Source organism: Notamacropus eugenii, chromosome 2 (genome assembly GCF_028372415.1).
Source record: "Notamacropus eugenii isolate mMacEug1 chromosome 2, mMacEug1.pri_v2, whole genome shotgun sequence".
NCBI lineage: Eukaryota > Metazoa > Chordata > Mammalia > Diprotodontia > Macropodidae > Notamacropus > Notamacropus eugenii.
The window spans coordinates 439,616,890-439,633,100 of record NC_092873.1 but is presented as its reverse complement, the minus strand read 5'-3'; the positions used below and the strand labels follow the sequence as shown (position 1 = coordinate 439,633,100).

Genomic DNA, 16,211 nt, shown 5'->3' with positions numbered 1-16,211 from the left:
CTAAGGATTCATGACTCCATTTGGAATTTTCTTGGTAAAGATACTTTCTTTAGTAGTGGTTTACCATTTCCTTCTCCTGTTCATCTTACAGATGAGGAAATTGAGGCAAACAGGGTTAAGTGACTTGCCCAGGGTCATGTTGCTAGTAAATGTCTGAAGCTAGACTTGAACTCAGGAGGATGAGTCTTCCTCACTCTAAGCTTGGCACTCTAACCACTGCACCACCTAGCAAAGTAGAGTAAAGTGACCAGAAAGATCCCAAGGGACTTTTTGGCTGAGCTGGGACTGATACCCAAGACTTCTAACTCTCAATAAAGCAGTCTTTCTACTACAGGACACCGGGTCTTGGAGGCAAAAGATCAGCTCTCATCCTATCCCTTCTTTTTTTCTCCCCTCCATTACCTCATCCCCAACAACCAGGGCCTGGATTCAGTAAGACCTGAATTCAAAGACATTTAACTAATGGTGTGACCATGGGCAAGTCACCTCATCTCTCTCCGCCTTAGTTTCCTAAAATGAAAAAAAGAGGATGATTGTTGTAATACTTTTTGTAAGGCTCAAATGAAATATTTCTTTTTTAAACATTTAAAATTTTATTAAAGCCATGTAATACCCTTTAGGTTTTCAAATACAGTTACTATATAAATACAATACCAAAGTTAGCATTTTCATTAAACAAATTGGCTAAATGGATAGGGGCTTTTTAATAGATTTGCATCAGTCGACAGAATTTGTTATATCTGCATTGGATTATGATAATATTCATTAAATTAAATTAATATTCATTAAAATGTGGTTTTGTTTGAACCACTACCACACAAATAGCTATACATACTTACAAACACATAAGTGCATACATATATATGTATGTGTGTATCACAGTATCATAGATTTAGTGCTGGAAGAGGCTTCAGAGGCCACATAGTCCAACTCTCTTATTTTATAGAAGAGAAAACTGAGGACCAAGGAGATTAAATGACTTGCCCAAAGTGAAGCTAGTAGTGTTAGTGTCATGGGTTGGAGCTGAGCCCAAGATTTCTCTTTTCAGAGTTAAATGAGGTATTTCTAAAGCTGTTAGCACTATCCACCAGTTAGTAGGTGCTTAATAAATTCTGGTTTCCTTTCCTTCCTACACACACACACACACACACACACACACACCCATATGAGGGGAGTGGTGACCAGAGAGAGTCACTGTAGTTGAAAGAGTTATAGTGGATGGTGATGTGGTAAGTAAAAATGTAACAAAGGGTAAGTTGAGGCAAGTTTTCTGGGCAAGATAACAGCTTATTAGCAGTGATGTGTCTGCCTGTTAGTAAAATGAGTCTCTGGCCACCTCAGCAAAGCCAGGGACCTGAGCATGATCAATTTATTGTTGTTTGTCCATCAGGAAGATGATGCCAGTGAACCGGTTTTGAGTGAGGGAGGGCTGTGCAAAGTCACTAGACTCACTTTCTCCTCCAGAGTCATCTGGGTCCAGAGGCCAGATATTCATCAAGATGACTGGAGATGGCCCCTGATCAATTTATTAGATTAGGCCAGCAATATCTGATAAATTGGGTCAATGGTCTCTTTCAGTGACAAAAGAACCTGAGGAAGGGCTGACAAGGCCTTTTAAACCTAAGTGTATTTTCTTCCTGATATGCGGGATAGTACATCATTTAAACCTCCTCTGCAAAGATAAGATCATTCTGATTGGTAGACGTTTTAATGAGGCACTTGCTTGAGTTACCTCAGCTCTTCCCCATTACTTACTCATTTGGGAAGTGGGAGTAATTCTCCAGTGATGAGATTAGTCTGCAGCTGGGGAAAGTGGGTTGGGTTGGCCTTCAGGTGTGGCTTTTCAGTGCTTCTCTGACAATTAAGGAATGCTAATTCCTTTATGGGCCTCAGCTGCCTCTACTATTCTTGGTCAGAAAAATCAGAACTACCCCAAATATGTTTTCTTCTTTCCTCCTTCCCAGGGGGCAGCTAGGTGGTGCAGTGGGTAGAATGATTAAATAAAAAAAAAAAGAGAGAGGGAGAGAAGTGGGCCTAGAGCAGAGCCTTGGACAGACATGACCTGGATGAAGATCCAACCAGTACAAATGGAAGGCCGTGTATTGAGAACAAAGAGAAGGCCAGTTTGGATGGAGAAAACAACCCTGTATAAGATTGGAGAGGTAGGTTGGGGACCAGGTTGTAAAGAGCACAGCCTTTGACTCTTGTAGACTTTGACTTGACTTAAATGCCAAACGGAGAAATGTGTATTGGATCCTAGAAGTAATAGGGAGCCAGTAGAGTCTATATCAAGTAGGGGAATAACTTGACTGGACCTGTGCTTTAGGAGAATCACTTTGGTAGCTATGTGGAGGATGGATTGGAGTGGGGAGAGACTTGAGGTAGGGAGGACCATTAAGAAGCTATGGCAACAGTCCTGGCAATAGTCCACGTATGAGATATTTGCTATGTGCAAGGCACTCTGCTAAACTGGGAATCAAGAGGCCCAGAACAATCCCTGCTCTCAAGGAGTTCATGATCTAATGAGAGAGAAAACATGAAAACAGTTCTGTAGAAACAAGACACACACAGGGTAAACAGGAAGAAATCTCTGAGGAAAGAAAGGCAGGAGCATTAAAGGAGACCAACTAGGGTCTGAACTAAGGTCTTGACTCATGAGTGGGGATAAAAAGGAGTCATCTAAGAAATGCTGTGGAAGCAGAAGCATTAACATTTGAACACTGAGTGGATGTGGGATGAGGGAGGAGTGTGGGATGATACTGAGGTTACAAACCTCTCTCAATAACTAGAAAAATGGTGGTGCCTACAACAGAAATAGGGAAGTTTGGATAGAGGTTGTTTTGGAGTCAAAGATAATGAGTTCTGTTTTGAACATGAGGAATTTGAGTGGCCAGTAAGAAATTTCCAGTTGGCAGTTCAAGAGAGAGACTGGAGATAGATCTAAGAGTCATCAATGCGGAGAAGATAATTAAATTTATGGGAACTGAAGAGGTCATCTAGTAGGAGAACCAAGGACACCTAAAACATGTACCCATTGTCGAGACGTGTGATATGGATGATGTTCAGCAAAGCTGACTGAGAAGGAGCAGTCAGATAGGTAATAAGATCATAATAGCTAGCATTTATGTAGTGTTTGTGTTGTGCCAGTTGGAGTACTCGGCCTAAAATCAGGGTGACTCATCTTCCTGGGTTCAAATCTTGGCCTCAGACACTTACTAGCTATGTGGCCTTGGGCAAGCCCTTAACCCTGTTTGCGGTTCCTCTTCTGTCAAATGAGCTGGAGAAAGAAATGGTAAACCATTTTGTATCTCTGCCAAGGGCCCCCACCTCCCAAAAAAAGGGGTAAGAAGAGTTGGATAAGACTAAAATGACTAAACAACCACAAACTGATCCTCACAACAACTCTGGGAGACAGGTATTATTGTCCTCATTTTACAGATAAGACAATTGAGGCAAACCAGAGGTTAAGTGACTTGCCTAAGGTCACACAACTAGTAAATCTGGGAGTCTGGATTTGAACTCGGGTCTTCTTACTCCAAGCCCAGTGTTCTATTACCTAGCTGCGTGTAGGTAGGAGGAGAACCAAGAGAAAGCAGTGTCAAAAAATCTGAGAGAAAAATGTTCAGGAGAAGAGGGTGGTTAACAGCATTGAATGCTGTAGCTCTTTATCCAGAAGGATGAGTTCTGAGAAAAGGCCACCAGATCTGGCATTTAAGGGATCATTGGTGACTTTGGAGAGAGCCGTATCAGTACATGATGAGATCTGAACCTGATTCTCCCAATCTGCTTAGCATCACTTTGGGCCCAGTGATTCAGTTTTGGAGCTGCCATATAACCTCTATTGGTTATATACTTAAATCCACCATGTGTTTCATTTAGGAGATTTAGTAATATTCTGCCTTTGGTATAATCAGCACTATGTTACCCTCCTCATCTGGAAAATTGCACCATCCTTAAGAAATCCTTTCATTGGAACTCTACACTGGATATCTACCTGTATGAGACTGACAAATGACTTGGGTAGATGTATGATTTATTTTACGTCTGGATGTCAGTCTTGATACTAGAATCAGAGGCTTGATATGATGTCTTGATATTAGAATCAGAGACTTCTTCAACAAAATTACTTTCGTTGTATCTATTGAAGAATCTTGATCGTTTTTAAAGCTGTATTTTGATCTTCCTAATTAAGTACTTCAAACATTTTTTTTAATGAACATACTAAGCGGAGTAAGATCTTTGAGTCAATTGTGTGACTGACATGTGGTCTGCTAGAAAATACTGTTTGTAAAAACTTTCCTGTTCCCTTTTCTTTTTTTCATCAAAGATATCAATTCATGTATAGATTATTCTCACAAAGTTTTGATAAAGTAAGTAACTATGTGGATCAGTAGTTATTGATGACTTCTTTTTTCTCGTGATTTTTCTAAGTCATTTATCAGCTTACCCTCTTTCAAATGTCTTGAAAATGAATCCCTCAAAATCGTGTCCCTCTTGGCACAAATTTTCTCTTAGCATATTTGCTGCCCTTCCAGTCTGTCTTTCAGTGTACTTCCTTTTCCTCATGGGGCACATCAAAGACTGAGATGTTAGCATCCAAGAAGAGTGATTCTATCATTAAAATTTAAATTCAGTTCAACAATAGGGGCAGCTAGGGGGTGCAGTGGATAGAGCACCAGTGCAAGAGTCAAGAGGACCTGAGTTCAAATCTCACCTCAGACACTTGACACTCACTAGCTGTGTGACCTTGGGCAAGTCACTTAACCCCAAGTGCCTCATCCTGGGTCATCCCCAGTCATCCTGATGAATATCTGGTCACTGGATTCTGATGGCTCTGGAGGAGAAGTGAGGCTGGTGACCTGCACAGCCTTCCCTCACTCAAAACAAAGTCAAGTGTAAGTCATGTCATCATTTCTGTGATGGCGTGGTCTTCGGCAATGAAGGACAAACACACAATTCAGTTCAACAAATGTATTGCCTACTATGTACATTGTACATGGTATCACATGGGAGTTGGGGAGTTACAAAGCCAAAAAAATAAGTAGTCTCTGTCCTCTAAGGGGTCACATTCTTTTGAGCAGAGGTTAGAGAAATCGTGACAGACCTGTTTTTTATTTGTCATTTTCCTTCTAGTTTCATCTTTAAATGTTCTTGGGATCACTTGGTTTAGCTGGGGCTTGTGCCAAGCTCTCTGTAAATGTCTTTGTCTCTCTGACGTTTCTTGTTGTGTTGTGTACGAGGCAGATGTTGCTCATCATCTTTTACTGCCCTTCTTTGTAAAGTTCATCAAAGCTCCCAGGTTGTTGTGAGGATAAAAGAAGATAGTATTTATAAAGACTTAGTAAACTTTAAAGGGCTGTATAAATTTTATACATATATAGTTATTGCTATAATATAAATTGTGTAAAATAATTCTACATAGCCTAATAATAATAGTTATCATTATTAAATGGGCTTTGCCCTTGGCTGCCAAGAAAGGAAAGATATTTTCCTCTACTAATTGGGCAAAGTTACTTCGCCTCCACCAGCCTCAGTTTTTCCATCAGTAAAATAGAGATAATACCATTTGTGCTATGTATTTCACCGTGTTGAGAGGAAAGCAACTAACGAACTACGAAGGGTTATCTAATGTGAATTATCATTATTCTTTTTTAGGGGGAAACCCAACTTTTGTGTTAGGTATACTAAGGGGAAGAAATGGGTTATTCATGTGTAATGGGGGTTTGGCCAGTGCGGGGCTAGTCCTCAGAGTTGCGGCTAAATCATAAGGATAGGCTTTCTGAGCCAGCCTTGAGACGAACATCATGGGCTGCTTTTATCACTACCTGGAGGCTTATCATGCTCCTGCCTCACTCACCACTGAGAGAGAGAGATAGTATGTGCTTTTATTTCTGGCTCAGTAGTCAATTAAAAGGCTTTTCTTCACCACGAAGTAATAAGATAGGAAGCAGTCATAGACTGTCTAGGCATTTTCCAAGTCAGGAACAGGGCCCCTTTATTACATATCATCACACACTTGCAGAAGCAGGCTCACCAGATCTTTCATGTGTGTTGGCAGCAGGCAGAGAGAAACTCCCAGGTATGCTCTGAGAACTGGATTCCCTTTGGCCAGTCCCCAATGCATATACGCATGCAGAATTATGAAGGGATGAGAAGCAGTAGGGTTATTTAGTAGTTCAGGGGTGACCCGATTAACAGTAGCAAAAGGAGAAAAAAAAGCTGGTGGGGGTGGCAGTTTCAAGAGTTCACCTACTTCCTTCCTGGCATCATTTTTGTACCCTGCCCCCACCCTGCCCCAATCTCCTCAGAGGCTGAGGAGTACAGACATGGTCCTTAGCCCCCTTTCTGATCTCTGGCCTATCCCTGCTCTTCTTCAGGAAGTGACCAAGATCCCCAAAGTGACCCCTACCCTGGTTAAGCAGAGGTGAGAGGAGGGAGCTGCCTGTCTTTCAGGCTCTCCCCCAGCCCCCACTGGGATGCCTGCCTGCTTCGGGGGAGAAAGCCCCAGTGTTCTGCAGTTTCCAGCCTTGGCCACCTGTTCCAGAGGCTGAGAAACCAGGAAAGAGGGCCCCTTTGTTTAACTCAGATTTTGACATGGTCCCTGGGAACTGAGAGGGTGTGCATGGGGTCTTGTTAACTCTTTAGGCTGTCCAGATGGTAAAGAGATTGATGAACATCTGCCTGGGAATCTTTGAAACACCCCCAAAGAGCAGTTAGGAAAAACTGCTCCATTCCCTCTCCTCACAATTGTTTAGGGACCAGAACCTTCGATGGTCACTGGTTCTTGAGATTAATATAGCAGCATGTCTAGCAACTCTGGCTGGGGTGTCGTTCCTCTCAGTCAGGATGGAGGTGGGGGTGGGATGGACATACATTTGTCTTAGTTAAGTGCTTAGAGATCTAAGTGCCCACTTACATCAGAACAACATTAAACCACTTCACACAATCTCTTCAGGGACAGGTGATCTGCTTCTGTTCCTTGTAACCAATGCTATCATCTTCAAAGCATGGGAAACTAGGTCTCACCCTTCACCCAGCTGCATGCTAAGGATGGGGGCAGGGGAAGTAATCTGAGTCTGCCCAGCTGAAGGGGCTTTCTATTCAGGGACAGAAACAGGGGAGATTTCTAATGTAGAAAGTGCTCTGTAAATCTTAAAGAAACATAGAACTATGAGGTCTCACTTAGAAAAAGAATGGAGGAGAACTAGAAAGTAGAGAAGGTGTAGATAGAGATACAGAAAGATAAAGGAAGGATATAGAGAAGGATAAAGAAAAAGAAGGGGTGAGAGAGAGATATATATGCAGAGGCTTGTCATAAGAAGAGAGGAAATGGAAGAGAAATTAAAGTCCCCTTCGATTTTACAAAATGTTTTCCCCTACAGCCCAGTGGGGAAGAATCATTATTGTTTCACAGATGGAGAAACTAATCATCAGAAAAGTTAAACTGCCAAGGTCGAGTTCATGCTCATACAACTTGAGGTTGGACTCAGATCTTTTGACTCCACACTTTGGCATTTTTCTATTTATTTATTCACATTCATTCTCATCAGCTTTCCTTGATCCCTAGAGCAGGAAATGGGCTTTCTTTCCCTCACCTGATTTCCTGTCGGTCTATACTCTTCTAATAAACTTGTATTTTAATTTTATATTAATTGATGTGCATGTCTTATTTCTCCCGACACATTTCAAACTTCCTGAGGTAGGGCCATGTCTTAGTGTATCTCTTCCAGTACCTAGCACAGTGTACAACAGTCAGTCAGGCAGTTACATAAGCATTTGTTAAACACTTGGGAACCAGGCTCTGTACTAATTACTTAGGATACAAAGGAGGGCAAAAACAATGTTCCCTCCCTCAAGGAACTCACATTCTATTTGGGAAGACAACATGTAAAAAATTGTCTATACAAGATACATACAGTGTAAGTGGAAGGTAAGCTCAGGTACTAGCAGTCCAGAGGTGGGGATGGGGAGGGATTAGGAAAGGCTTGAAGAAGACAGAATTTCAGCTGAGTCTCTAAGGAAGCCAGGAGATGGAGGTGAAGAGGGAGAGCCTTCTGGGCATGAGCTCAACCAGTGAAAAGGCAGGGGGTTTGGGAGATGAGCTCTTTGTGTGAGGAACAATGAGGAGGCCAATGTCTCTTCATGGTTAAAAAAAAAAAAGTGTAAGACTGGAAAGGTAGGGAGAGCGCAGGTTGTGAAGGGCTTTATAAATAAAATAGAGGATTTTATCATTGATCCTAGAGGTAATAGGGAGTGTGTGTGTGTGTGTGTGTGTGTGTGTGTGTGTGTGTGTGTGTGTGTGTGTGTGATCGATCATCACCACACAGCTTTGGAGAAGTTACCTCAGCAGCAGAAGCTGAGGATAGAAGAGCAACCAGAAAGCTATTGCCATAGTCCATTGTGGGATACAGAGGACCTGCACCAGGCTGTCAGTGGAGAGGAGATGTATTGATGAGATGTTTTGAAGGTAGAAGGGAAAAGACTGAGGCTGCTCCTACTAAATATTTAACAAATATTTAAAAAATGAATAAAAAAGGCTGAAAGAAGGATAGAGGGGAAAGAGAAAAGAAGGAAAAAGAACAGAATGAATTAGAAGCTTCTCTCTGGCTGAGTGCCCCTCAGCCCCACAAAAGAACCAACAGATTGTCTTCCTGTGAGCTCCCAGCCCCTTCCCCCATAACCCCAAGGGACTCTCACTCCCAGGCTGCTGGAGTCCAGATGTTGCCCAACACAAGCCAATTCCCTTTGATTAAGTTAACAAATAAACACCCAGCCCAACCCCAATCCAGCTCTCAGACTGGGAGCTATTGATTTTCAGTCTCAGGGGATGCATCATTTCTCAGTATTTTAATAGATATTCATTCTAGCCAGACCCTGCCTAGCAAACTGCTGGCAAGGAGACTAATGAGCATTTAACACTTTTAAAATAAAGAGGACCCAGGGCAAAGGATTGAAGATGGCTGGTAGGAGGCGGGGAAGGTTCAGGAAGGAGAAAACTGCAAGAGATTAACCACCCACCTGCTACCTATCTGAAATTCAGATGGATGGACGGATGGATCAGGAATTCTTTCTTGCTCAGGAGCTGTGATTTTGTTGGCACAATAATAATAATGATAGCTAAAGCTTATAAGCCAGGCACTTGGTAATTATTGTCTCATTTGATCCTTATGACAATCCTGAGAGGTAGGTTCTATTATTATCCCCATTTTACAGATGAAGAAACTGAGGCAAACCGAGGTTAAGTGACTTGCCTAGGGTCACACAGCTAGGGGGTGTCCAAGGCTGGATTGCAACTCAGGTCTTCCTCCAGGGTCAGCTCCCTATCTACTGTAACACCAACCACAGGGATCTCTTGGTAGAGAAACTCTTTCCACCAACGTAGTTTAACAACTGCTCTTCAATTGATTGTCTTGGGGTCCATGAACCCAGGTCTCTTGACTCCAAAACCAGCTCTCTATCTCCTATTCCAGGCTGCCTCTCTTAAGAGAATTCTTAATGGTAAGGCAATGCTTAAACTCCATCTAATTGTTTAATTTTGTTGGGGATGGAGGAATGGTGGGCATGAATGGAAAGGCTTGAATAGTAAGGAAGATTTCAAATCTGGGACTTGGGTAGAATCGCATGAAATCAGAGGGCAGTACTGTAAGATTTCAGAATTAAAAGGGATCTCAGAAGTCAACAATATAACATCTGATCCGGAGACAGGAAGACCCGAATTTGAAGGTGTATGACCCTGGGAAAGTCCCTTAACCTCTCTCATCCTCATCCTGAGAAATGGAGACAGTAATGGCACCTACCTCACCCTCCTGTTATGAAGGTCCAATGAAAATGAGGACAGATGGCACTTTGCCTACCCTAAAATATTACATAAATTCTAGCAACTGTATCCATTATCATCTGTTCTAACTGACACCTGAACAGAAATCTCAGTTAATAATATTTCTCAAGTAATGGGAATTCACAACCATTCTTTGGGGGAAGCTCCAATTGTTAAAACATTTCCTTAAATTGAGTGGAAATCCCTGCCTCAGTAACTTCCATCCACCCATTTTGGGACAGGTAGAACAAACAGTCTGATCTCTCTTAGATGTTATAACCTTTCAAGCACTTAGAATATCCCAGCCCTCTAGTCTTTTCGTTTCCAGGCTAAACAACCCCAATTCTTCCAACCTGTCCTTGTTTTGGAAATGATGACCATTATGATTACCCTTCTCTGGGAAGACTCTAGTCTCTCAATGTCCATAGGATTTAGAGATAGAAAGGATCCTGGAAGGCATCAAGACCACCCTCCTCATTTTAAAGAATCAGAGAGGTCCAGCAGTCCTTGTCCTTAAGGATCTTACATTATAACAACTTGTACTTCTGTATCACCTTAATTGTCACCTAGTTTATTCTTTTGCCTCCTGGATTCCCAATATGGTAGTGTTTTCTGTCTATCCCCTTTGACTGATTTGATCAATGACACTGGATATGTCCCTTACCTTGTGTGGGCCTGAGCTCTCTCTTTCCCTGAAATCCTACCTATGTAAGCAAAAACAGTGTGGCTCTGGATTATCATACTGCTCTCTAACTTGATTTTCAAATTGATTTTTTTCTTTATATCTAACCTCTCTAACTTGATTTTAAGTGAACTGAGAGCAAGGACTCATTCTTTCTTTTTTCAAGTTACCATGTACAAGTCAGGGCAGCTAGGTGGTGCAGCAGATAGAATGTTGGGTCTGAAGTCAGGAAGACTTGTGACCATGAGTTCAAATATGGCTTCAGACACTTCCTAGCTGTGTGACCTTGAGCAAAGCACTTAATCTTGTGTGTCTCATTTTCCTCTCATGTAAAATGAGCTGGAGAAAGAAAAGCAAATCACTTCAGTATCAACCCCAAATGGGGTTATGAAGAGTTGGAAATGATTGAACAATAACGTGTACAAGTCAATGTCCTATAATCCTTCAAATCTCCCAAAGGACCTAGCACAAAGCCTTAGAAATAATAAATGCTTAGTACATATTTGTAGAGAAGAGGCATCAGCATGACTACAGGTGATTGAGTACTGGACTTGGCATCAGGGAGAGCTGGGTACAAATCTGTCATGTGACGCAAGAAGAGAGATCAGAGGCAAATCTCTAAGTCTCAGTTTTCTTATTGGGAAAAAAGGGGTAACATCAGATCAATAAACTCCAGTGACTCCTAATTGCCTCTAGGATAAAATATATATATGTGTGTGTGTATGTGTATATATGTATATATATGTATGCATATACACACACATACACATGTATATTCCTCCATTTGACTTTTAAAACACTGACCTCAATCTATCTTTTCAGAACCATTACTTTCCCCAACTCTATAGTCTAGTCAATTGACCTTGTTTCAGTGCCTCACATATGATACTTTCCCTTCTCAGTGCCTTTGCAGGTGCTGTCCTACCACCCCACCAGAATGGATTCTTTTTTCATCTGTGCTTCAGAGAATCCTTCACTCCCTTTAAGATACAGTTCAAACATCACCCTCTAGATAGATTCTTTCTTGATACTTCTAATTGTTCATGCCTTTTCTCCCTAGCTACCTTATATTTATTCTGAACATACCCATTTTCTATACTCATGTAAACCTCCCCTTCCCCCATCCCATTAAAATAATTATTTCATTTTAAGTCTAGGGAGCAATAAAATGGACCACTAATGTCCACAGGCTTGCCTTCTTCTTTGGCTTTAAGGAGATTACTTAAGATGGAAATTTATGAGTTAAACCACAATTATTCTGAACCCCCAGTTAGAAAAATTCTTAACATTTAGGCAGAGCTTGTATTATCTGCCTAAATTTACATTAATATCTATCTCTAGTTAACCCTGGGGCTCATAGTAGTTGAAGCAAAATTCAGCTTATTTGAAATTATGAGTAATAGAATAGCAGATTACCATGGATAGATAGCTATCTAGAGGGAAAGTTGGGGAAAGAGCTAATTTTTTCTCTAGGTGGCTATATTGGTGACATCAGCCTAGATCTTCTCTGAAATATCTATAGAGATGACTTTAGTTTATATCTCTTTTCTTTGCCAAAACTCAGTCCTAAAGTTCTTTTTCTCCTTTTGCTGGTTATCCTGGCACTACTGATTCTTGACTCAGCTCTTTATGACCTCTCCTTCCCCTCAAAATGTCTATCTGTATCAGAGATAACTGCTCCATTTTATGCAAATTTCTTAGAGAGTAACCAAGTCTCTCACACAATAATGGCTTTGATTGATTCAGGGAGCTGTACAGGCCCTGTTCACACTAGGTTCTGGTTGATTCACTCAAGAAGAATTCTAATTAATAAAGGTTAAGTGAGTAGAGCCCCATTTTTTTACTATTGAGCACAGGGACTGTTTCATTTTTTTTCTTTTTACCCCTGTCATATACTCACATGGTATCTGGTGCATGTAGTAAATGTGTCTTGATTTAGAGCTCCTAGCTTACCAGTTTGTTGCTACTAGGTTCAAATGAGATAATGTATGCAATGTCTTTTTTTTTTTTGAGCAAGAAAGCTTATAGCTGACCTGTAATCTCATCAACATAGGGCAATAAGGCAGCCACCCACCCGTTCTGCATTTAGTACTGTTAAAGTGAAGTGACTTAGCAGAGGTCACTTAGTCAGTGTCTCAGAGGTAGGACTTGAACCCAGGACTTTGGGACTCTGAGGCTTCTTCCTCTTCAGGCCATGAGAAAATTGAAGCTGTAAGCAAAGGTCACATGGCCAGTTAGTAATAGAGCCAGAATTTAGGATTATAAGATTTAAAGCTGCTTTTCTTTTCCAATCCATCCATTTAGGTGAGAAAAATGAGGCCCAGAGAGAACTGGCTCTGTCTAAGATCAAAGAGATAGTAAGTAGCATGAAGCCATATCTCTCCTAAAATATACCACTGCCTCCCAGGTATATGCACAATTATAGTACAAGGAGTATTGGTGAATCAGTGAGGCAGATCAGGAGACGGAAATCCCACATGGGTACAGCATTCTTATTGTAAATATGGAAGGCAGTGGAAAAGGGATGGGGGGAGGGCCCAGCTATTTCTCTGCCCCTGCTCATGGCATTCCTCTTTCTGGGCAAATTTAGGGACCCTTCTAACTTGGAGGACAATATGTAAATCATTTTGCAAGGATACCTTTGAACTGGAGTCAACAGCTCAGGCACTTTGCATGTAAGAGTCACAGTGCATATTGCCAGGCTAGCTCCTTGATTAGCTTTACCAGCTGTCAGAAACTTGGGCTTGGCTCAGGGGAGAATGTTGATATCCCCCACCCTCAGTTCACGTACACACACACATACACACACACACACACACACACACACACACACACACACACACACACACACACACACACACACACACACACACACACCCCCACCCACCCACCCTCCCCTTCCCTTTCTCTGGCTAAACCCTTAAATGGATTTCAGACTGCAGGAGTCAGGGCTCCTGCAGTTGGCAGAGGGGCTGACCCAGAGATGCCAGGGTATCTGAGACAGACACTGTCCTTAGTTGGGCTACTCAGGTGACAGATGGAAGCTCCCTGAAAGACCCTTTAAGCTTGCTGTGTCAGACAGTCCTGCTGGGGAGCTGGGTCTAATCCCACCCTACAGTCTGCCTCTCCCTCATCTCCATTTCTATTTCTATAATCAGGGAAGATTTGTCTGTCCCCCTCCCCTGTACTTCTCCTAGTTCAAATTTCTCTTTTCTGCATAATCCCATTTCTAGGATTTTATTTTCAAGGATCTTACAAGAGGAAAAAATCCTTAGGCATTGAAACAAGCTGAAGTACCATAATATGACGATATTGCCTTGGATTTCTGTTAGAATCAGACTACTTCTGCCTCCAGATGGAGATAGATTCTCCTGATGTCAAATCAATGGGTTTCTGGGTCTGAGAGGGAGGTGGGGATCTCAGGGTTGTTCCAGGTCAAGGAGTGAAAGGGCTTGGGTCCAAGAAAGGAGACAGGCAGATGCTGAGTGCTGGTGTCACACTTAGGGGTCTTTAATGCCCTGCCAGTAATAATGCTGTGCCAGTCACATACAGATATGAGTCTGCCCTGGCCTCTGTGGATGATCTGGGGAGGCTCCCTTCAATCAGACTCCTGAGGGGGAAGGGAGCCAGTCAGCAGCTGCATCCTTCTGATTTTTCACAATGTTTTGTAACCACCTGTCAATCAGTTAATTAGATAGCTACCCTGGTGGGAAGATGCTCTGTTCCCAGGTTCAACCCTCTGCCACACCAGGGCCATTCTGTTATGGCCATTCTAAAGGGGCTAATTCAGTGAGGAGATTCACAGTGGGGTGGAGATGAGGGCCTCTTGGGAGCCCCAAGGCCCATTGTAGCTGCCTGGGCTAGGCCCTATGGCTTGAGGCTCCAGGGATGGAGGGGTACTGTTCCTGTCTTCTTTCAGTAGCTTGTTTGCCGCCTCCTCTACTTCCTCTGGTTCCATCTGGCAGGCATCAGCTAACGCCTGTCCAGTTGCCACCACGAAGCCAGTGTCACCAGCCAGGGTGTCCAGGCCACCCTGAACCAGAGCCTGTCCAGAGACAAGAGAAAGCAAGGGCATGGGTAACTTCTTGTGCCTTGGTGGGATCTGGCTTTCTCAGAGTAGGCACTCCTTATCCATATGACCCTGGGGCTACACTGGTTCACCTGTCCCAACCCTTAAGGATCCATCCCCTTCTCAATTCAGTGGCAGGTCTAAACCCCTATGCTGTCATGGGCATTGTTCTTCAATCAGAGCATATAGGTTTAAGTCAATCTCCTGAGATATGATGATAATTGATAATGATGATGGGGATGATGGCAACCACCACCACACTCTAAGGTTTGCAAAGCATATTAAAAATATTATCTCTTTTGATTCTCACAAAAACCCTGGGAGGTAGGTGTTCATATTATTATACTCATTTCATAGGTGAGGAACTGAGGCAGACAGATTAGGGGTGTGTGTGCAGAGGAGATGACAAATGTAGAACTGAGAGACATCCTAGTCCAATCCCCTCATTTTACAAATAAGGAAACTGAGGAGCACAGAGGTTGAGTGACTTGCTCAAAATCATAGAAGTAGCTAGGCAGCACAATGAAGAGAAGACAGGACTTGAAATTACAAAGATCTGCGTTAAAAATCCAGCTTCAGACTCTGGGCAAGTCATTTCACTTCAGTTTGCCTGTTTCCTTACCTGAAGGATGAGGATGATAATAGTACCTACTTCCCAGGGTTGTTGTGGAGATCAGATGAGGTAATAGTTGTAAAGTACTTTGTAAATTTCTAGGTGCTGTTATTATTGTTATTAAATGTCAGAGGCTTGATTTGAAGCCACATGCTGACTTGAGAGCTAGTGCTCTATCTTGCATAGGGATTTAGATGTGCTGTTGAAATAATGTAGGCAACTTCCTCTACCAATGAGGGTCTGCATTTGTTCTGCGATTTATGGTTTTGGAGAATTGTCTGGGAGCCCTAAGGGTTGACTTGGGCCACTCAACTAGTGTCAGAGGCTGGATTTAAATCCAGGTCTTCCTAATTCTGAGGCCAGCCCTCTAGCCACCAGGTAGGTCATACTGTCTTCCCTTCTCATGGCTTCTACCTCTACCCAAGCTGAAATCTTCTTCCCTCCTCATTCCCTTAATTCTGGACATGTCACCAGTCATAGACTCACCTTCCTGATCAGTCGGGCAGTAGCTGGTGTAGAAGATGCAGGAGCTTCTGGGTCCATATGCTTCCTGCCACCTGTGATCGTTGTATACTGGGACTCTGGAATGGGGCTCTCCCTCTCCCTGGAAATGCTATTTTTCTTCCTGTGAAGCTGATCCCAAATGGATAAGGAAATAGGTCTCAGAAGGGGCATTAGACTTCTTTGGGGACTAGTTCACTGGAGGGAATCTTAGTCACCCACCACAGGAAAGAGACTCAGGATTTCTGGTCCATTTCTGATTAAGGACTGATGTCTGCTATGCCAGTGTTTCCCTTTCCCCTCCATCCCCTTTCCCTCTCGACCAATACTTATATTGTCCTCTGACTCAGTTTCAGGAAGGAGATCATGTGTCTATATGTGACTTTCACCTTTATTACCTGGTCAGGGGAGGTGGAAGCTTGGACCCCTGAGGATGCCACCAGGCTGGTTGCCTGTTTCCTTGTTATTCTGACCTTCTGCTTCTCTGGATAAACAGCACCTTGATGTTCTGCTGGGAGAAGGGGGGTTG

At 42.6% G+C, this 16,211-nt stretch overlaps 1 protein-coding gene and 1 long non-coding RNA gene across 2 annotated transcripts in view; one reads left to right on the top strand and one right to left on the bottom strand.

Moving 5' to 3' along the window:
- Nucleotides 1-1,885: 1,885 nt before the first annotated feature.
- Nucleotides 1,886-16,211, top strand: part of LOC140529525 (uncharacterized) — a 31,340-nt gene continuing 17,014 nt past the window's right edge. Inside the window, exon 1 of the long non-coding RNA XR_011975579.1 lies at nucleotides 1,886-2,162. This is a non-coding gene — a long non-coding RNA (uncharacterized lncRNA). The remainder of the gene's footprint in view (nucleotides 2,163-16,211) is intronic.
- CACNA1S (calcium voltage-gated channel subunit alpha1 S) overlaps nucleotides 13,982-16,211 on the bottom strand; it is a 102,322-nt gene continuing 100,092 nt past the window's right edge. The window contains exons 42-44 of the mRNA XM_072648237.1: nucleotides 16,081-16,190; nucleotides 15,668-15,814; nucleotides 13,982-14,544 (exon numbers count right to left, since the gene is read on the bottom strand). Coding sequence (XP_072504338.1) covers nucleotides 14,299-14,544; nucleotides 15,668-15,814; nucleotides 16,081-16,190 — 503 coding nt within the window. The 3' untranslated portion in view covers nucleotides 13,982-14,298. The remainder of the gene's footprint in view (nucleotides 14,545-15,667; nucleotides 15,815-16,080; nucleotides 16,191-16,211) is intronic.